The sequence below is a fragment of the Streptopelia decaocto genome, assembly GCF_964273445.1.
Source record: "Streptopelia decaocto genome assembly, chromosome: 23".
NCBI classification, from domain to species: Eukaryota; Metazoa; Chordata; class Aves; order Columbiformes; family Columbidae; genus Streptopelia; species Streptopelia decaocto.
In genome coordinates, this window is record NC_138678.1 from 1,313,708 (window position 1) to 1,334,131 (window position 20,424).

The 20,424-nt window shown below is 51.3% G+C and overlaps 2 protein-coding genes across 3 annotated transcripts; one reads left to right on the forward strand and one right to left on the reverse strand.

The window, feature by feature from the left end:
• Window positions 1-7: 7 nt before the first annotated feature.
• On the forward strand, window positions 8-4,961 carry RSRP1 (arginine and serine rich protein 1). 2 transcript variants are annotated; one of them, XM_082071695.1, is made up of 6 exons: window positions 12-219; window positions 385-440; window positions 1,620-2,249; window positions 2,562-2,716; window positions 3,933-4,016; window positions 4,432-4,961. In XM_082071695.1, exons 1-6 carry the CDS (start codon window positions 131-133, stop codon window positions 4,612-4,614), a joined length of 1,197 nt encoding a protein of 398 aa, XP_081927821.1. In that variant the 5' UTR covers window positions 12-130; the 3' UTR covers window positions 4,615-4,961. The 2 variants fall into 2 exon arrangements, with proteins under 2 accessions (XP_081927822.1, XP_081927821.1); XM_082071696.1 differs by lacking the exon at window positions 4,432-4,961 and having other exon boundaries at window positions 8-219; window positions 3,537-3,956.
• A 630-nt stretch (window positions 4,962-5,591) lies between these two features.
• Window positions 5,592-8,271, reverse strand: SYF2 (SYF2 pre-mRNA splicing factor). Its single transcript, XM_082071697.1, has 7 exons — window positions 8,182-8,271; window positions 7,986-8,093; window positions 7,163-7,288; window positions 6,819-6,936; window positions 6,639-6,729; window positions 5,964-6,062; window positions 5,592-5,854 (listed from the first exon to the last, which is right to left on the reverse strand). The coding sequence occupies exons 1-7, from the start codon at window positions 8,239-8,241 to the stop codon at window positions 5,689-5,691; spliced, it is 768 nt and encodes a 255-aa protein (XP_081927823.1). The 5' UTR covers window positions 8,242-8,271; the 3' UTR covers window positions 5,592-5,688.
• Between the last annotated feature and the right edge of the window lie 12,153 nt (window positions 8,272-20,424).

Below are 20,424 nucleotides of genomic sequence, written 5' to 3' on the forward strand. Positions count from 1 at the left end.
CGGGGAGGGGAAGTTCTGGAAGGTTCTGGGTTCGCGTCAGTCGCTGCTGGGTGGCGGGAGCGGGCGGCGGCGGTTGGCAGCGCTGCGTCTGTCGGGACTCTATCGCGACTCGTTTCCTTGGCCGGTCGCTATGGGGGTGACTCACGAAGCGGGGCTGTCTCCTCAGGCGTCGCCGCAGGAGCAGGATCCGTGCGCGGGGAGCCCGGCGGGCTGGAGCCGGTGAGTCGGCGGGGCGGGGGTTACAGCAGGCGGTTATTTGGGGCGGCGGGGAGGAAAGGGCCATTATTTGCTTTCTGTCGAACAGTTGCGGGTTGATGGCGGGGTAGGGGTGGGGGTCACACACGTTATTCACTTTTTAATTACAATTTTTGGTTTAAATTGCAGAAGCGCCCTGGCGTCTCAGGGGACCCAGCCCCGGGGCTGCCCGGCGGCTCCGAGCGGTGAGTGCCTGGGGGGAGCTTCTGGCGTGGGGGGGAGTGGGACCCGGTTGTGTGAGAAAAAGTGAGATTTGTGAGAAATAAAAGCGAGAAAAGTGAGAAGCAGTCGTATGTAGGTGTCCTAGCCGGGGGGGGGGGGGGGGGGGGTCAGAATTAAGCAGTTGGTCCGGCTTAGTTGAGCCACGTATAGCGCTTTTGACCTTGGCCCTTTTTTAGAGGTGAAACTTGAGCAAGGGGAGTGTTGTTTACAAATTCCTGTAGGGCTTAAATTACACATTTCAGTTAGGCTTTAAGATTTATTTGGTGACTTGGGTTAACAGGCTGCACTGAACAGAAATTTTATGATAAAAGCAAGATTGTAAAAAGTGTAAAGCAGTGATGTAACTCAGGGTTGAAGTCGTGGTGCTGAGCCGGTCACACCCCTGAGCGCAGTGACCTTTGTAGACACAAAATGGCTGCTGGTGAGGGACGGCCATTTTAATTATTAATATAGCAACTAGTCTTAAAGCCTTTACATTCAAACCCATTAACTGTATTGTCCACTAGTTATGTAGAAAGTTTTCAATAGCACTTCGCTACATATGCTGCTGGAATGTGTGTTCTGTGTAGATATTTTTTTAATGGTGTACAGTTAAGATCTTGAAGTGACTTCTTTGTGCCTTAAGGGTGATGTATTATTATTTTTTCCTCTCCTGGTGGAGGAAGACAGTAAAACTTAACCTCCATAGGACTGCAGAAAAAAACTATTCAGTTTGTACTGACATGGAAGGCAAATGTTTTTTTTGTGTTGTGGATGTAATAGGCTGCATTTAGACTAGAATGGAGATAAAATACCTTGACAATTCTGTTTGGGGGAAAAAAAAGAGGTTAACAATTTGTGTGTGTTTACCTGGCAAACAAAGGGTATTAAATTGAAAACCCACACAAACCACTCTTCAAAATTCCACACTGAACTACTCATGGCTTAAACTGAAACCCTTTTATATTTCATGTGGGACCCTGACTGCAGGAGAGGAAATGATGAAGTTTTAAATTGGCATGTGCAAAACATGCGGATAAACTGGATGAGAATTGTTGGTGTGTTTAATTATCCTTAAACTTCTGGCCTGTGTGTCATAATGTTGTTGTACAAATGACTTGCTGCATATACATGATGAGCTTCCCACTTCCCACCCACAACAGGAACAGAGACCGGGGGTTGCAGAACAACAATGAAAATGGAACCAGCTTCTGAAAGTACCTGCGCGGAGAAAACAGTGGTTAGGAAGACCGAGGACATGACAGGCTTCATGGATGACTTAACCCTCAGCTCGCCGAAGAAAAGAGAATCATCTTTGAGATCCAAGAGAAGTTGTGACAGGTCCTCAACCAGGTCATCCAGCAGATCCTCTTGCAGCTCACGATCCAGTTCAAGTAGTTCCTCTTCAGCTTCCTCCAGGAGTTGGAGCCGGTCCAGATCGAGATCAAGGTCACGGGCCAGACGAAATGGTTCCCGGAGGTACAGGAGATACTCTCGGTCCTATTCCAGAAGCCGGTCCAGGTCACGTGGGTACAGGAGGTACCGGGGGAGGTACCACGCCAGGCACTACAGGAGGTACCGCCGCTCCCCGCCCCGGTACCGGTCACGCAGCAGGTCCTGGTCCCGTGGAAGATCCTATTACAGAAGGTCCTACTCAAGGAGCCGATCGCGTTCAAGAGGCCGAAGATACTATGGATTTGGGCGAACAATATATCCCGAGATTTACAGGAGCTGGAGGAGCAGATCACGAACAAGATCTCGGAGTAGGTCACCTCTCCATCTGAGTGAAAAAGGTACTTCTGTTTTCTTCAACTTGTGTTAGAACATCAAAACGTACAATTTATTTTTACCAGCTAAATTCTCATCTGTATACGTGTAGAGCATAACTGATAATGGGGAAGTGGAAGAAAATCTCTGCACGGCTATAAAAATGTATTAAAAAATAGTTTAGAGTGTAGTATTTGCACGTCAACTGAAGCTGAATGTCCCGGTTTCTGAGGAAAATTCATCACAGTTTATGCACAGTGACCTGCAGGTTTTAGGCTTGTATGAGTAGGCACATGTTGATTACAAAATCAGAGAATGACAGCTTTTTTCTGTTGTAGACAAGAGGGAACTCCTGGAAATTGCGAAAGCTAATGCAGCAAAAGCTCTGGGAACAGATAACATCGTCCTGCCAGCGAGCTTGAAGATCCTTCCTCCTTCCAGAGAGATAAAAAAAGAAAAGCAAGAGCATGAAGATGCTGGAGAGTCAGCTGAGGTAAGTATGAGCTGGAGTATTCTCAATGAAAAGGTAAACACTTCTTCAAACTTGCCATCTGCATGATGTGTTATAGTTTTTAACTGGAGTTTGGGATTATGAATTCAAAGCCTTGAACAAAAACTTGTGGTTTTTGTTCAAAACAAAAACCGTTAAACAAAAAACTTCACTGGAATGCTAAAAACCACTCTAGAAGCCACCACGGGCTCTGCCTTAAGCCAAAAGTCCTGTGGGCTCCTCGGACGCGTCTAACGCAGAGCAGGTGCAGGTTCTGCAGCAGGGGTAGCTGGGGAAGGAGATGTCAGTGTAGGTTTTTTCTTCTGAGTTGTTTTTCTTGCCCATTACTTAGACTAGTTCATGTGTTTCTGACCTAAACCAAGGAGTCTCCTTACCAAACCTAGTGAATAGTGTGGGTTTTTTTTTTAAACAAGCTTCCATCATCCTACCCTTTTTAACTGTTAAAAGCTTTTCATGTGCAACAAACTGTTTCCCAGAAATTCCATACCCAAGCACACAATGCATTTTACATACTCTATTTCTGTCTTATAGAAATCATGCCTATGGTTCCAGACATGATGAAGAAAATCTGTTGGTAATTAAGGGACTTGTGGGCTGTAGCTGCTGCGAATTCAAGGGAGGGAGAAATTTGAGCAGATTAAACTGAATTTTAGTTTGGCTCTGTTGTAGTGTGTTAACGTGATTCATGGTAAATACAAAACCGCAATAACTGCTACATCAATGAGATACTGAAGTAAATTTATTAAGGGTTTTAGACAAATGGTACAGGCATCCCTTTCATAATATATGCAATATATTCCAGATGTTGAGAGAGTACAGAAGAAGAGGCCTGCTTCACTTGCAGATAAGTTTATTGTCATTATCCAAAGCTCTGCAGGATGGATGTGCAGAACTTAATGCAACTTACTCTATCACTACACCTTGTTGTTGGGCTGTCCATGCTTTGAAGCCTTTTTAAAACTGTAACTGGGGCATGGATATCAGGTCACGTGTGAATTGGCTCAGTGACATTGATATAAACATGGAATGCTTTTCCAATTGAGTTCAGCATTGATCTGTTTACATTCTTAGTAGCTTACAGCTACTTTTGATGTTAAATATCTGGAACAACTCTACCAGAAAGTTTGTAGTCGCTAGTAACTGCCTTGACTTGAATGGGTGATGTTCCCCTGCTGAAGCTGCGTGTGCTCTTCTCTAGCAACCCAAAGGAGAGGCAGAAGACATGACCAGGAGCGGGATGGAGAGAGCAGCCATACCCAGGAGCATTTCTTTCAGTCCTAATGTAAGTGATTGCCCAAGATGGAATTGCAGTACTTCCTCCCTCCTCTGTTAGGCTTTTCCCACCATTGGATACCAGATATAAAGATCATCTTAATAGTAATGAGTGTAATGGTTGCATAATGACTCTCCTGGAGAAGTTAGAGTAGATGTTTAACTTTGAACACCTAGTATAGACTGGAAAGTATATACAGAACTAGTTTACGCCAGAACTTAGTTTAAGTTCCGTATTTTGGTTAATGCAAACTGAGGAAAAAGCAACTTCCCTGACCTGTTTTACGCAGTTTATACTCAGTAGGTATCAGGTCTCCTGTGAGCTGGAAATTCGTCTTACCAGCACAGACAAACCCTTTGAAGCTGACAGCTGTTAGTATGTTCCTTCCTATTCTCGCATGTTTAAACGTAGTTTCTTCTTGCAGAACACAATGGCAAAGCCAGCGCTGCAGAAGCCAGTGAGCCATGTTGTTAAAGAACCGGCAGCGTCTCCGGCCAGAGAAGAGGACAAAAAGGGAAGTCCCTATGGGCAGTGGGTTCCTGTCAAGAAGGAGAAGAAAACATTTTTAAACTTCTCACCTAAAAGTGCACCGTTCCGGGCACGCTGAAGTATTTTTTCTTGCTATTTCTTGACTGCAGCATTACACATATTTCAGTAGTGAGAGCTGAAATGTTCTGGTCAGGTTGAAGACTTGTTTAATACTGAGTATTTATTTTGAAATCTTAATTTTGGAATCTTAGGTTTCTCTTTCAGATGTGTAGAGCACAGTGATCCAGAAGCCACAGAGGGGAATCTTGTGTATATTTGTAAATATTTTTGTATTGCTTTAATGGACTAGAACTTCCCAGGTGGGTAACCTTTTCTAAACAATAGTTCAGTAGCTGTTATATTGAACACTTGATTTACATTGTGTAACTGTTTACTAAAGTAAATAAACTTTAGTTTTGCACTGGCTGCTCTGTGTGTCACGTGTTAGACCTCGCTGGGTACTAAGTTAACTGTGTCAGTGGTTATTTCCAGGTTTAGTGTTGCTCACCCTACTGTTGGCATCAAGTGCAACAGAAGGTAATCTTTGCATCATTAGAGTCGTTCCTGCCCAGGCTGGGCCTAGTTCAGGGCTTCCAGATCAACTTCCCCTGATACCCCCCTGGAAGCGAAGTGTCCCAAGTGAGTTGCATGGTTTGGGGAGCAGTTAAACTCATTTTCTTTGTAAAAATAAATGGTTAGTAAAATAAACTGACTTTGTGTGCAGTCTGGAACTTTTTTTGAGAAGGTATTGAACTGCCAAGACAAGGTTGGCAAATGTACTAAGGGTCACTTGTTTGTTCTGTGCAAGAACTGCAAACGGGGACAGGTGACAGGCAGCTGGAGCAGCTTCTGTCACAGAAGGGTCACGTGTGTTCCTTATTCTTTTGCTAAACAACAGTTTTCAGGGACTCTACCAGGAAACAAGCACAAAGAGTTTGTGTTTATTTAGAACAGGATATTGCCCAAGCTGGTTATTCCTGCAAGTCAAAGCCATATACCGCTGAAGCTGGTAAGCAAATTACTTCTATTAAATACACTATTGATTTTACAAATTAGTGAGTTCTACAAACTAGTTTATTGATAAAATTGCCTGCAAAATACACCGAATGTTGACAGATAGAGGGCTGGTAGGAGCTCTGAAGGAGCCAAGGGCTCAGACGGCCGTTCCTCTCTCCAGGTTCTGTTTGATCTCGGCCGTGTACTTCCCGTAGAACCTCTCCGCCTTCTTGTTGAACTTGGCGTTGCGCTCGTTGATGTAGTCAATGTCCGCGTCATCATTGTAAGGACGTCGGCGACTGTATTTTTCACGCTTTTCAATCCTGTACGACAAACAGCAGCGGCTTAAAACCCGAGGGTGAATCCTGTGGGTCTGTTAACACCAAGCTGCTCTGCCACGCACTTTTTTGGTTTATCTTGGTATTTACTCACTGTTTCTCGAGATCTGCAACCATTCTATCGATGCCTTCCTTAGATGGCACGTGACTCCCGTGGATGAGGCTGTTGGAGGTGGGATAAAGCGCTTCTCCGCTGGACAGAGGGACAGGGCAGCAGTTACACAAGGGCAGCGATTGCTTTGAGATTTCACTGCTCCTGCCTCATGTTTAACATACACTTAACTCATACTGAGCTGCAGGAGGCCAAGATTCAGGTGAGAACGTGTTAATGCTACAAACGAGTTATTAATTCGTTAGAGAAACCCTTGCACAGGCCTATGAAAGATACAGAAACCCTCTGAGAGCCTAAATCCAACTGATTGCAAACTTGGCAAGTTCTCATCTGCTGCTCAGGCCACCTAAAAAACCCCAAACATATGCTGACAAACAACCAATTTACTCACACAATTTAAATATGATCTAATTGACAAAATAATTCTTCAAACTCAGAAATACAAAGTTTAAAGAACTAAACCTCAATTACACCACTGCCCTGCAGAATTGCAGAGCAGATTATCAGGGAGGCCACATTTTAAGATCATGTTAAAAGACTAATTAATATTGCAGTGTATATGACCATAGTCACATGCTGAAAGGATTAGTTTAAGTCATTAGTGTTTGCTAATAAGGTAGAAATAAATACCGCAGGCAATCTGAAATGATAACTCACTATTGCTCCTTCATCTGCTCGTACTGCTCCAGGTCGGGTTTGATCTGCCGGGTCAGCCGCTGGTACTGGCGCAGCTGAGCGGCCGCGTAATCTTTGGGGAAAAGAAATCGGTGTTAAGGCAAAGAGTTTTATTTCCTGACTCTGCAGCTGAGGTACAGAGGTGTTCGTCATGAACGTTACCTGAAAATCCTAGATCTGGATTTTTCTTCTTCTTTTTCCTTTCCCACCTCTCGGCCTCCTCAGCGCTGATCTCCAGCAGTTTCACCCGCTCGTAGTCTTCTCCTCTCGCCGCACATTCCTGGTGCAGCACAAAGAACTCTTCAGTTTTAACAACAAAATTGTGACCAGGCACCAAACTTAGAACTACCCAGATCAGTCCAGTCACTGGACAATAATACAGATAATCAGGAGCCTAATTACGAGATGGATTTTGGGGAAATAACGTCTGTACAAGCTCCCAAGACCCTCCAGCCACCACAATGGGGGCTCAGCCTCGCCACAGGGAGCTGGATCTGTCCATTTACCTTCTTCTTTTCCTCCACCTGCAGCTGCCACTCAAGACGAGCTTTCTTGGCTTCCCAGTTCGCTGGCAATTTCAGTCTTTTATCTTCTTCCACCACTTCCTGGTGGTTCAGCTTGCGAGCCTCATTCTGGGAACAAAACCGGTTTGTTATATGTTGAAACAAGAAAATGCAGAACCCCAGGGATTGCGGGGACCCAGCCTGGGAGGGGGCCAGCCTGCCAGTCACTGATCGTGGCATTTAGAATGTGAAGGGCTAAAGAAACCATCACCTGTGTGTGCAGGGTGGGGGGTGGATATCACAGAATGTCAGGGGTGGAAGGGCCCTGGAAAGCTCATCCAGTGCAATCCCCCCATGGAGCAGGAACACCCAGATGAGGTTCCACAGGAAGGTGTCCAGGCGGGTTGGAATGTCTGCACAGAAGGAGACTCCACAACCCCCCTGGGCAGCCTGGGCCAGGCTCTGCCACCCTCACCCCCAACAAGTTTCTTCTCAAATTGAAGTGGAACCTCCTGTGTTCCAGTTTGTCCCCATTGCCCCTTGTCCTGTCACTGGTTGTCACCAGAAGAGCCTGGCTCCATCCTCCTGACACTCCCCCTTTCCATATTGATCCCCAGGAATGAGTCCCCCCTCAGTGTCCTCTTGTCCAGCTCCAGAGCCCCAGCCCCCTCAGCCTTTCCTCACACGGGAGATGCTCCACAGATACGACAGGGAACCGGCGGCTCGGCCTCCCCGGGAGCATCGCGGACCCCCCGCCGCCCCTCGGGCTCCGCTTCCCCGCCACCAGCACAACAGGAACCGGCCCCGGCGCGGCCGCCCCGCGCACCCGCTTCATGTGGAGCTCGCGGAACCTGCGCAGCCGCTCCTCCCGCTTCTGCGCTGCCGCCGCCGCCGCCGCTTCAGGCCTCGCCTCGTCCTCCGAGCCCGAGGAGCCCTGAAACAACCCACACTCAGCCACCGGCGCTGGGGAGCAGTCGGGAAACCCCTCGCTGTCCCTTTGCCGCCTCCCTTCGCCGCCTCACCCCGCCGTCCGCATCGGGAGCGCCCAGACCGCCGAGCGCCGACACCTCCGCCGCCGCCATCCCGGACGGTAAACACTTCCGCTTCCGGCCTCGCGCACCTCCCGGCGGAGCGCTGCCGCCGCCGCGCTCGGGCGCCACCCAGCGGGCGGGAGGTGTCACTGCCCCCTCCTGCCGCCGCCCTGACAGTCCTCCGGACTGTTCGTTATTCCCCCGGGGCCGGAGAGGGTTCGAGCTCCGGTCCCCGCCAGCATCTGGCTCCTGGGGTTGCCGCGATGGACCCTGGTTGTCCTCTCCCCGTTCCGCTGTCCGGTTAAAACGCACCCGGGCTGACAAGGGGCTGTTGCGGGGCGGCTGCAACCTCGTCCAGATCCCCCGTTGCTGTCGCTCCTTCTGCACAAATGGTTTGGCCTTTAGGGGCTTGTGTGCCGAGGAGAAGCAGATTAAAAGCAGTAACTCTCCTTTTTCTCTCTGGAGGCAGATTTAAAGCCTCGTTGCTGCGTCTCGGAGCCGTCTGGAGAGCGATCTTTAAATTACCCCCGTGTTCCAGACACGAACGTCTGGGCCGGCAACCGCAGTGAGTCCAGGGCTTGGTAAACGCTGTTATTCAACCTGTTCTTTCTTCTTCTGAGGAATCCACGGGGTGCTGCAAACTTTCTGGTCAAATCACGGAAGCAGGACGTGAGGGAGATGAGGTTCTCCTGCCCCTCTGCTCTGCCCTGGGAGACCACACCTGGAATCTTGTGTCCAGTGTGGCCCCTCAGTTCCAGCAGGACAGGGAACTGCTGGAGAGAGTCCAGCGCAGCCACCAAGATGCTGGAGGGAGTGGAGCATCTCCCGTGTGAGGAAAGGCTGAGGGAGCTGGGGCTCTGGAGCTGGACAAGAGGAGACTGAGGGGGGACTCATTCCTGGGGATCAGTATGGAAAGGGGGAGTGTCAGGAGGATGGAGCCAGGCTCTTCTGGTGACAACCAGTGACAGGACAAGGGGCAATGGGTGCAAACTGGAACACAGGAGGTTCCACTTAAAGATGAGAAGCAACTTGTTGGGGGTGAGGGTGGCAGAGCCTGGCCCAGGCTGCCCAGGGGGTTGTGGAGTCTCCTTCTGTGCAGACATTCCAACCCGCCTGGACACCTTCCTGTGTAACCTCATCTGGGTGTTCCTGCTCCATGGGGGGATTGCACTGGATGAGCTTTCCAGGGCCCTTCAACCCCTCACATTCTGTGACTCTCTGAGATGAGCTCAGCTGTGGAACCATCAACAAGGACCAGGGTAGCGCCCGGTGTGGATGACAAACCAAAGGACACTATCACCCTGCGCCGTCCAGCCCCGCGGCGCCAACGGGAACCGCTCGGGTTACTCACAGCAGGGAGAAAGGTGCAGCTCTCCAGGAGATGAAACGTTTTGCTGCAACTTCTGTGCAAAGAAATAAAATTTTGCATAATATTGCTGGAGTTACCAGGATCTTCCAGCAGCACAAAGCCACATGTACATTTATTATAAGTGTTTATCAGTGATACTGATCCACACATACAAATGCATCTGTGTGTGTGTATATGTATAATGTCTTCATACTTGCACAGTAAAGGTAGAAGTGCTCCAGACTTCCGTTTTTCTTTGAAGAAACGATCCAAACCCTGTAAGGTTCAGAACGAAACGTTTTTTAAATTGACCTTTTCAGCTGCGGCTCATGATTTTCCAGCAGAGGGAAACGCAGCACAAGCGATGAGGCTCTGCAGCAATGGCAGGCGGCCCTGGCAACCGCCAGCTCTCTCTGTTCTCTTTCAACTCCACTTTCTTCCGCTGCCAAACTCTGATGCATGCTGAGTGATTAAAAATATCAAATACAGCGCTACCCAGCGAGGAGGCAAGTCAGAGGAAAGAAAGAAACCCAACCTAGTGAAGGCAGTGCTGTAAAACAGAGCAGACTGGGGCGAGGAATGGAGGTGGAAGGGTTTTATTTAGCCCTAGTGACAATGTCTTAAGAGAGAGGAGAGGATTGTCCTGATGTGGTTTGGGTTTTGGGTGTCTCCCCTCACCTGCCGTGTCCGTATCCCCGCGGCTCGGCTGGGAGTCGGATTTCTGAGCTCCCACCACACTGAGCACTGGTGTCGCGTACTCGTTACCTTTGATTTAATCACGGGAAGCTGATTTTTTGGGGGTTTGTGCATCGCGTTGGCCCAGCCGAGCGCTGAGCTCGGTGGAGCCTCTTTTCCTGTCTTGCTGCCGTAACGCGGTTATGGAATTAAACCAAGAGGTTTCCCCGGCTTCTGTGGATTCGCCTCCAGGTCCGATGCCAATTCATGTTCCAGGTGCAGGTGCCGGGAGCCGTGCTGGTGCAGCTGCAAATCCCAACCCGGCCTGGAAAAGCAGGGAATTCACCCAAACCCGCCTTGCGCCAAGGAGCAGGGGCTGACAGCGAGTAGACGCGGAGCTGCTCATGCCGTCACTTACAGTTAATGTATTTTTAGATTAAAAAATGTTTCTATTTCTCATGCGCACAGAGCTGGCGCTGCTTTTTTGGGCCGTAGCTGACTCCATTGTCTTCTCCAGCTCTGCCTCCCCTGCAGTGCTGCCATGAAGAATTCCAGTTACACATTGTACAGGGGCTGGGAGCTCGGAGGAACTGACTCATCTCGTTATATTTGTCCTTTTCAAAGGGGAAGATCCTGGCGGAGGGTTGCAGGGGAGCAGCCGCGGTCGGCTCCCACCCACCGCAGCGACCGTGATGCTTCGATCGGGGTGCGCGGGGTCCCCGCGGTGCCGCCCGGGTGTCCTCGCAGCATGAGGCTCCTCGGGCTGCGCAGGTGCGGGCAGGGAGCGCTTTGTGTGCTTTCGCAGGAAAATAATCGTGGCTCCAGTGTGACAGAGGGGACAGCGCGTGCTGGGTGTGCAGTGCCATGGTTTGGGTGTGCAATGCCGTGGTTTGGGTGTGTGAAGCTGTGGTTTGAGTCTGCGATGCCATGGTTTGGGTGTGCAGTGCTGTGGTGTGTGCAATGCCCTGGTTTGGGTGTGCAAAGCTGTGGTTTCGGTGTGTAAAGCTGTGGTTTGAGTCTGCAATGCCATGCTTTGGGTGTGCAATGCCATGGCTTGAGTGTGCAATGCCATGGTTTGGGTGTGCAATGCCGTGGTTTGGGTGTGCAATGCCGTGGTTTGTGCAATGCAGTGTTTTGGGTGTGCAAAGCCATGGTTTGAGTGTGCAATGCCCTGGTTTGGGTGTGCAATGCATTGGTTTGGGTGTGCAATGCCCTGGTTTGGGTGTGCAATGCCATGGTTTGGGTGTGCAATACCGTGGTTTGGGTGTGCAATGCCATAGTTTGTGCAATGCCGTGGTTTGGGTGTGCAATGCCGTGGTTAGTGCAACGCTGTGGTTTGGGTGTACAAAGCCACAGTTTGGGTGTGCAAGGCCATGGTTTGTGCAAAGCCAGGTTTGGGTGTGCAAGGCCATGGTTCGGGTGTGCCAGGCATTGGTTTGACTGCGCAACACCACAATCCCACCCTGCAACGCCACAACTCACCCCCGCGCCCTGCGGGTGTCAGTGCCGCTGTCACCAGCAGGACAGCGCGGTGTCCCCTGCGCCCCTTCCCCCACTCCCTCCCACCCTCTGCGTGTCACGTCGCGGCCGCCACACGCGCCCCGCCACATGGGGCTTTGGCGTGTGAGCCGCGAGCCGTGAGCGTGAGCGCGGCTCCCGCGCCGGCCCCGCAGCTGCAGGAGCCGCTTCCACTTCCTGCCCGTCCCTGCTCAGCAGCTGCCGCGCTCCATCCTGCTTCGTGATGAAAGGTGCTTTAGGAGCGGAAGAGCCTTGCGATGAGGAGGAGAAATGATGTTCAGGCAGCGCTGCAGACAAGGGGAGCCTGCGCTCCGCTGCTCCTGCTCGCGGGGCGGCTGCTGCTTTGGGGACGGGTGTCACGGGGACCCTTCCGCATCGTGGATTTTGGGCGAAAACACAGGGGTGAGCGAGCGGCACGTAGGAGGCTGGTTCACCGCGCTCCCTGCAGCGCCATCCTGTGAAATCTGGGAGTCTGTGGAATTAACAGAGCCTGGCCCAGGCTGCCCAGGGGGTTGTGGAGTCTCCTTCTGTGCAGACATTCCAACCCGCCTGGACACCTTCCTGTGTAACCTCATCTGGGTGTTCCTGCTCCATGGGGGGATTGCACTGGGTGAGCTTTCCAGGGCCCTTCAACCCCTGACACTCTGGGATTCTGTGATCTCAGACCTGTGGCAAAACTCCCTTTGTCAACAAAAATGATGGGGCAGGAATGAGGCAGCACCCAGGATGCCCGACATGGAGCCACAGGGTGGGACCCATGGGTGCTGGGGTCCACCGCCCTTTGCAAACAGAAGTGCTGGTTTGGCTAAAGAAGAGGAAAATAAGACCTAAAACTTGCACAGGACCCAGTCAAACTCGCAATAACTGCATTAATCCAGCAAGATGGGCGACATACTAGTCTGCTGGAAGTTAATTAGAGCATATTTACTTATTGGAACAGATCTAATATACAGCTTTATTGCTTGCACTCATTAACCATTGAGAAAAGCGTGAAGATTGGTTGGGGTTTAGGTAGAAGAGAAGCTGTTGGCTTGGTGTTTTTTTCAGTCTGGTTCCTTTCAATCACAGATTACTGTTGGTGTCCTGTTGGGTTGCAATTATAATCTTTCAGATCAGACACATAATCATTGGGCTGAAGAGCAAAAAGTACCTGGGTAATGCGCTTAACAGAAATTAACCCGGTTACGTTCGTACTCTATTGAAAATGAGAAAGTGCTGATGGTCAAAATCAATTCCTCCCCAGCCAAATTACTGCAGGGCCGGCTTAGGGTTTCAGCTAAATGCTCAACCCTCAAACAATGAGCCTGATTGGATTGAATTAGGCTCCTGATCATATAGTTCAGAGGATGGTGATGGTTCGCCTTTAATGGGCAGAATGGGAAATCCACCCCGGGACCGTGCGCAGGGTCCTGCTGGGTGTCCTTGATGCTTTGCTCAAGAATTTCCCATCCGTGTCACACCCAGGATCGGGACGATGGGCTGTGGGATGTTTGGGATTCGCAGCCCCAAGGGCCGATAAATCACAGCCGTCCTGGGGGGAAAATGTTTCTTTTGGAGAATTCTGCCCCCGGAGAGCGGGGCAGCTCTGCGCAGCGCTTCTCAACTCCGGCCTGGTTACATCTTTTCCCTTAAAAGCCGGAACCTCGCGGAGTTTCCTGGATGAGAGCACCTCAGTCATTAACCATGAATTTCAAATGAAGCAGATTTACAGTATAGATCACAGAAATACGCCCGTGTGAGACGGCGGGAGGGCAGCCCGGGGCTCTGCCCGGGAATCGGACCGTGTGCCACCCTCGAGCATCACCCCGTCTGTGCGCAGGCATTTCGGGGGTGCCAGCCTGGTCCCCCACTGGGATGGGGACACCTCTGAGGTTCCCAGAACCCAGCAGCAAGGACTGATGGCAGGGGGTGGACACATCCCCAGGGGAATGCGACAAGCGGCAATTAATTAGCTGTCAATAACGGGGAAAGATGGGACCCATGGTCCTGCTGTTGCAATTAGGGGAGAAGGAGATGGGAGGGGGGGATGCTGCGAGCTGGGGACTTTTCTCCTCCTGCTGGGGGTCCCAGCATCACTACTATTGACTCCGCAGCACCATGGGGGTTCTGAGAGCTGCCCTGGACATGGGGGGTTTGTTCCCCCCGTGCTGTGGGACATGGGACGTCCCAGCGGGTGCACCCAGTGATGTGCCGGGAGGGACGGGGTGGCTGCGGGGAGCAGCTTCTCCGGGCGCGGAGGGAGGATAACGTAACGTTTCCCCCGATCAATGGAGATTTTGGTTAGTGAGTTATTAGCCCGGTGTCATAAACTATCTCAAAACCGCAAAAGTAAAATAATAAATCTCCCTGTTTACCTCCTGTGTGTTGTTTTTTAAGTACCAACGTCCCTCCAGGCATCTGTTCAATATCGCATCGGCTGAACGCGAGCACAAATCATACAGACAAAGCTGGATTTTTAGGGAGGTTTTGCTGTTTTCCAGCTTTGTGCAGGGCTGGAGGGGGTTGAGAGAGGTGTAGGTGAGGTTCTCAGCACATGGGGCAGTGCTGGGGCTGGGGGGTGGTTGAACTCGATGGTCCTGAGGGTCTTTTCCAACCCAAATGATTTGATGACTGTGCTGTCGATGGAGCGGGAGCGACGGTGATGTGGAGCATTGGGCACATCGCTGCGCGGACACCGCTGCACCGTGTCTGCTACCGAGCAATGGGAGCGGACCAGCGTTCAGGCTGCTTCCCAGGACCCCCACAGCCCCCCCAGGACCCCCCAGGCTCCCCCTTCACAGACCCGCGCAGGGAAACGCCGCGTTTCCCGTCCCAACACCTGGATCTCAGGAACCCCCACGCTGTTCAAAGGCGGAGGGGAGGAAACCATCCCATTCCCCCCCACTGGGAGCAGAGCAGGGTCTGTCCCCCCTCCCAAAGTCACCCCGGCCGGTGCAGGACTCAGGGTCACAGGGCTGGAAAAGCAAAAGGAGCCAAGCGGGAGCGTTTTGGGGGCGCAGAGCTGAGCTCCCCGCGCCCCCTCCAGCCGCTGCTCCCCAACCGGCTCGTGTCCCACACACCGCAGCAGAACCCAAAGCTTGGCTTTGTTTTTTGGGGTCTTTAAGTCAGGTTCTGCTGGGGTGTAAACAGGTGCAGCTCATTGCTTTGCTTTGCTTTGGTTTTTTTCTGAGGCCCGAATTTGGCCCCTAAAGTGTTAAGTGAGTGCTAAACCCTATAAAATTACCCTTTCAGCTACTATTTCTGCACAAAAGGCTTTCGGCGACAAGATATGCCAAAGCATCTGATGAAGTAATATGTCTATTCTCATTTGTGACATTTATTATTAACAGGGAAAAGAAGAAGAAAAAATAAATTAAAAAGAAAAAAAGCAAAGAACCAGAAAGAACTCTTAATTGAAGGACTATTGTGCCGTGGTAACTGCTATTAAATTAATCTGCTGCATTCCTTTCCACCCACACACTTTAAAACTTCCTGGTTATAATTAGAACCATTTAAAACCAATTTGACACTCCTTGGATGATGCAGTTCAGCTGCTTAATATGGTGAAACCTTGGTGAAAGGAGCAGAGAGGGGCTGTGAGCAAGCTGGGTTTGCTCGGCTCTTGTGCAGGATTAAACCCTGGAGCTGATGCTGGGACATGGGAACGTTCGGTCCTGTGGGGAGATGGAAACTCAGGTCCCTCTGGTGACATGAGCCCCTTTGAGCTGTGACCCGGCTTGTTCCTCTGCAGTTGTCCCATGGGGATGCTCCAGCAAGAGCTGCCCGGAGCATCTTCCCCCAGGGACACCCGTGGGTGCAAGGGGATAAACGCACCCACGCACAAAATGCACCGATGCAGAAGCGTTTGGGTGCTCGGGTCTGATAAAAAGGCGTTTAACCGCAGGGCTGAGAGGTGATTTTTCAGCAAGGGGTGGACTTAGAGCTGTGCAGATGCCCCGCTCTTCTGCACTGACGCTTTGTGCCTCGGAACGTCGGTGGGGTCAGGAACCCGCGCAGGGCTGGATTTGGGACGGGGTCTCCGGCAGGGTTGTGGAGCTGTTTGCTGGGAGAATAAACACTGAGAATAAACACTGAAACCACCGAGCCCGGCCGAGAACCGGTGCTGAGCCCCGGCGGGTGTCACTTCTGCAAACGTGTTCCTGCTCGGCCGCCTTTATCTGTCACTTTGGTCACCACCTGGGTGGCATTTCGATGGTATCTGCGGGGCCGCTCTCCAGCACATCCCTGACCACCTTGAGGCAAAGCCAGTTCCTCTAACGGGCCGGGGAAGATCCCGTTAGTCACGGTATCTCGACTGTCACCTTCTGTTTCCTTCTCCATTTGGCTTTCAGTTTTGCAACATGTGTTAACCAGGACTGAGCGCCGGATCCAGCGCCGGCCCCGCAGCTTCCGCACCCGCCGCTGGGATGATTTCCTCCCCGCGCCCACCTTGCGCCCATCAACTCATCAGCCGGGGCCGTGATGGCTTCAACTTTTAGGGGTTTTGGGGGGAAACATGGTGGTTTGTGCTCCATACCCTCTGTTTCCATGTGTTTGTTCCTTCGGGGAAGGGCTGCAATGAAAAATTGAGGGTTCCGATGTTGCCCTTGGTTCCCTCTGCTGCAGCTCAGCTTTTGGATCGAGCGATCGTGTGTTTTCTTAGAGTGGTAATTATCTTGTGTGTTATTTCTTATACCCCGTGACATGCGGCTTCACTTCAGTTGTAGAGTTGTAAAGCAAAGAACCTTAGATCGCAGCGTTGTTGGAACAGTCGCCATGCAGTGCTAATGGAAAATAATCAATCCTAGTGAGAACTTCCAGGCTTTATTGTTAAATAGATGGCAAGTCAGAACTCACCTTTGGAATGCTCAGAACTACAATGGGGACTCCAAACCAAATGTGGCTTCGCTGTTTTGAGCTGTGCTGCAGCGCAGACGCAAACCTCAGGTGGATGCTCGTGTCACGTCGCTCCAGCGTTGTCCCCGTTTTGCTCCATTTCAGGGTCCTGCTCGGGGCTGTGGTGTTTCAGATCCGCTGTCCCTCTCACTGACATTCTATATGTGTCCCAGATGCTCTTCATCACCCTCAGCTCATCCTCATCTCTTTCACTCTGGAGCACAATCAGCCCCCAAAGACCAGAGGTTATAGATGTGTTTGTCTAAGCTGTGTTGGCTGGCTGTGTTTATTTTTATTATTATTATTATTTTTCCCCCCCTTTTTTGCTACTTTGTCATATTTCCCAATTCTGGAAGCCCGACAGAGTGGCAAAGGGAAAACAAACCAAAACAAGACAAGGATATTTCTGCTACCCTGTAAGTCTGCAGGAATGCAGCGTGGCTGCGCCGGCGCAACGGGGGGTAACGAGAACCAGGGGCTGCGGGCTCCGGCCAGACGGAGCAGAATGAGCCCGGGAGGCGGGAGATGGGGAAACGTCTTCATCCCGGGCAGCCCGCGCAGCCCACATGGGTTTGGACGGAGCGGGATGGACGAGCCCCCTCTGGGTGTTTATTTCTGCTCGTCGCGGCGTCTCCATCCATCTCCTTTGCCAGCTCCTCTCCCCTCCAAACCCAACCCGGGACCGTTGTCCTTTTCTGTTCTGTCTGTGTAGAAATCCCTGTGGGTCCCTTATACCCGTGTGTGGTGCTGAGTGTTCCTGAGACACACCATGGGCTGTGCTATTATTCCATGGTTATTCATATATATATATATATATATATATAAAAACCCATTAAAATTAATGTAGAGATTAGGACGTGGACAGACATGGTAAGGGCATTGATGCAGCCAGATCAGAGAACTCCACTGGAACCAATTTGAGCATCACAGACGGCAAATGAATAGGAGAAAAAGTCCGAGCTTGTTAGCAGGGGGTGGTAATTAAGACACACGGTGCCCGGGTGGCACCGCGGTGCTGGGGGTGCAGCGGGTGGCGCAGCAGTCGCTTCCGTCCTGGGAATGGAAAAGAGGGATCTGGTGAAATCAAGGAGGACAAGGAACAAAAAAAGCCTGTTCGGAAGCTGATTGGATCTGACATGGTCTTCTGAGCTCGCCGAGCAGCGTTTACTGCTAAAGATACGGCAAAGAAAATAAATCTCCCGGTGTGACAGCTTGCTTTAATTAATAACAGAACCCAGCGCTCGGCTGAGTGGGATGGGAGGGCTTGGGCACTGGAGGTACTGAAGCGGCTGGGCTGGGTAGCGGAGGGTTTGGCAGCCCCAAGGGGGCAAAAATAGGTAAATTATAAAAAAAAAAAAAGGAAAAATTAAAAAAAAGAGCAACAAGTGGACGCTTGCGATGAGTGTGAAGGGGTTAAATCCACGCCACGATGTGCAAGGCGCTGGGCAGACCTGCTGATGCGCAGGGCTGGGGGAAGATGCTCCATCACTCGCCTTCCTACGTCCACATGCGCTTCTTGGTCACCAACGCTCACAGTGCAGAGCTGAGCATTTAAATAAAGACCCAGTATTCTCATTTTGACCCGCGGTTCCAGCCCCCCCAGCACCGGGACCCTGCAGCCCTTGCGGAGCTGTGGGCAGATGCTCCTGTGCCAGCACCTCCTTGGGCTCCATGCAACTTCAGCCCCTTGGTCCCTTTGGGGCTGATTTGCCTTTTCCGTGCAGGACAGCAGGGCAGGAAGGGCGCAAAGCCAGCGGTGAGCTGCAGTCTGAGCCCTTTGGGTCCTGGGGATTCGGAACCACAGAATCCCAGAATGTCAGGGGTTGAAGGGCCCTGGAAAGCTCACCCAGTGCAATCCCCCCACGGAGTAGGAACACCCAGATGAGGTTACACAGGAAGGTGTCCAGGCGGGTTGGAATGTCTGCACAGAAGGAGACTCCACAACCCCCCTGGGCAGCCTGGGCCAGGCTCTGCCACCCTCACCCCCAACAAGTTGCTTCTCATCTTGAAGTGGAACCTCCTGTGTTCCAGTTTGCACCCATTGCCCCTTGTCCTGTCACTGGTTGTCACCCAGAAGAGCCTGGCTCCATCCTCCTGACACTCACACTTTTTATATTCATACATGATAATGAAGCCCAGAGCTGCAGTTTGGAGCTGGCACAATTCAGGGGGTGACGAGGGGCAGGTTCTGGAACCTGGGCTGCCCTGTTGAGACTGGGTTGGAGCAATTAGGGATTAATTGTCTGCAGGTGGTGGGAGGTGGTGGCTGCACTCCAGCATCTCCCTGGAGAGCTGGTGAAGGGGCTTTTGGCTGCTCCCGTGTGCAAACCCCAGGGATGCTTTGGCAAACGTGTCTTGAGAAGCGGTCGCTGTTTCTTGGCGCTATCATGATGCTGGAATATCTCGTGGTGCACTGAGGGTCGCTGTGGGTCAGAGCACTGGGAAAAGCAAGGGTGGCAAGAAGGTGAAATTGGGCTGTCCTGGCCCAGGGTGGGTGCTGGGGTGGAACTGGGTTGTCCCCCGTGGTCTCTGGATGAGATGCCCAGCAGCTAATCCAGCATTTAGCTCCCTGGAAATAACCTGAAAAGCTTTTTGGTTAAGCAAAAGGAAAAACAAGTTCGAAGTGTTTTCTTTCAGACCAGCTGGAGAAGGTTTCTGGGCTGCTCTGTGTGGCTGCTGAGGTGCATTTCTAGGCAAAAGGAAAAGAAAAAGCCTTTCCTGTCAAAAAGTGGGAGCACTTTATTTTGAAACGCTGGCGTAATGCCCTTGGTGGTTTGACTTTAGGGATAATAGGTTGGGGAATGGAGAGAAGCTCGCGGAGTGTTCAGATGTCACTAAGCGTGCAGGTTCAGCCCAGCAGCTGCGCTGGAGCATCATCTGCAGCCCTGGCTCCCCCCACCTCCAAGGGGGCAAAATACCCATGAACCCACTCATTTGCTTGAACAAGGTTCTTTTCCGGGAGGAGCTCAATGGCTTGTGCTGGAGAAACTGTCCCCCCTCGCCCGCCAAGCGTGGCCGGTCCCAAAGGTTGTCACCCAGCGCGGTGACACTCGAGCACTTAGCGGCCTGTTGTCAGCCCCCAGATGAATTCTTTCTCTTTCCTTTTCTTGGGTGGGATTCCCTCCATTTGGCCTATTGATTTGAGTTGGAAGTCAGGGGGATAATGCTGTTTTTATTGTGCTGAGGACGGGGGCACCGCAGGAATTAATTGAATGAGTGTTGCGTTATGGTGACTGTGAAGCCGCCGTGGTGGGGGGCGAAGGTGGTTGGGGGTGGTGGGATGAGCTTCTCCCCACCAGCACCCTGACCCGTGCTGGATGTTCATAAATCCCCTTCATCCCACGTGAGAACCACGGGAGCAAAACCCTCACAACAAAGCCCTTCACACCTTGGGTGGCTTGGGCGTTAAATATATACGGGGAGAAAATGACCTTAATCAAGTCGAAACAGTATTGATTAATATTTTAGTAAAAACGCCCAACTTGGGTTGAACAGGCTGGTTAAATCTCAGCTGGCAAAAAACCCCACTGTGGTTCTCCACTGTCTTGTCTTATTTCGGAAACCCAGGCTGGTTTCTATGGCCCCGGTTCTACCTGTGGGGGCTCTGGGGCTGCCGACCTCCATGGGCTGGAGAACATGAGCCGTTTGCCCTTTAGCTGAGCAAATAATTAGTAGCGGTTTAAAAAGGCCCTTTCTCCCCCCTCCCCGCTCCCTTTTATAGGTACCATAATCAGATAAAATATTTCTGGAAGACTATTTACAAACTTCCCCATCCCCATCAATCTTACCGTTAAGAAGGGACGGAGGAAGATATCTAA

Coding starts and splice junctions, on each gene's coding strand:
- RSRP1 (XM_082071695.1), top strand. CDS start 131: ATGGGGGTGACTCACGAAGCGGGGCTGTCTCCTCAGGCGTCGCCGCAG. Junction 441..1,619: donor CTGCCCGGCGGCTCCGAGCG/GTGAGTGCCTGG, acceptor CACCCACAACAG/GAACAGAGACCGGGGGTTGC. Junction 2,250..2,561: donor TCTCCATCTGAGTGAAAAAG/GTACTTCTGTTT, acceptor TTTCTGTTGTAG/ACAAGAGGGAACTCCTGGAA.
- SYF2 (XM_082071697.1), bottom strand. CDS start 8,241: ATGGCGGCGGCGGAGGTGTCGGCGCTCGGCGGTCTGGGCGCTCCCGAT. Junction 6,730..6,818: donor TCCAGATCTAGGATTTTCAG/GTAACGTTCATG, acceptor TTTTCCCCAAAG/ATTACGCGGCCGCTCAGCTG. Junction 6,063..6,638: donor GAGCAGATGAAGGAGCAATA/GTGAGTTATCAT, acceptor CCCTCTGTCCAG/CGGAGAAGCGCTTTATCCCA.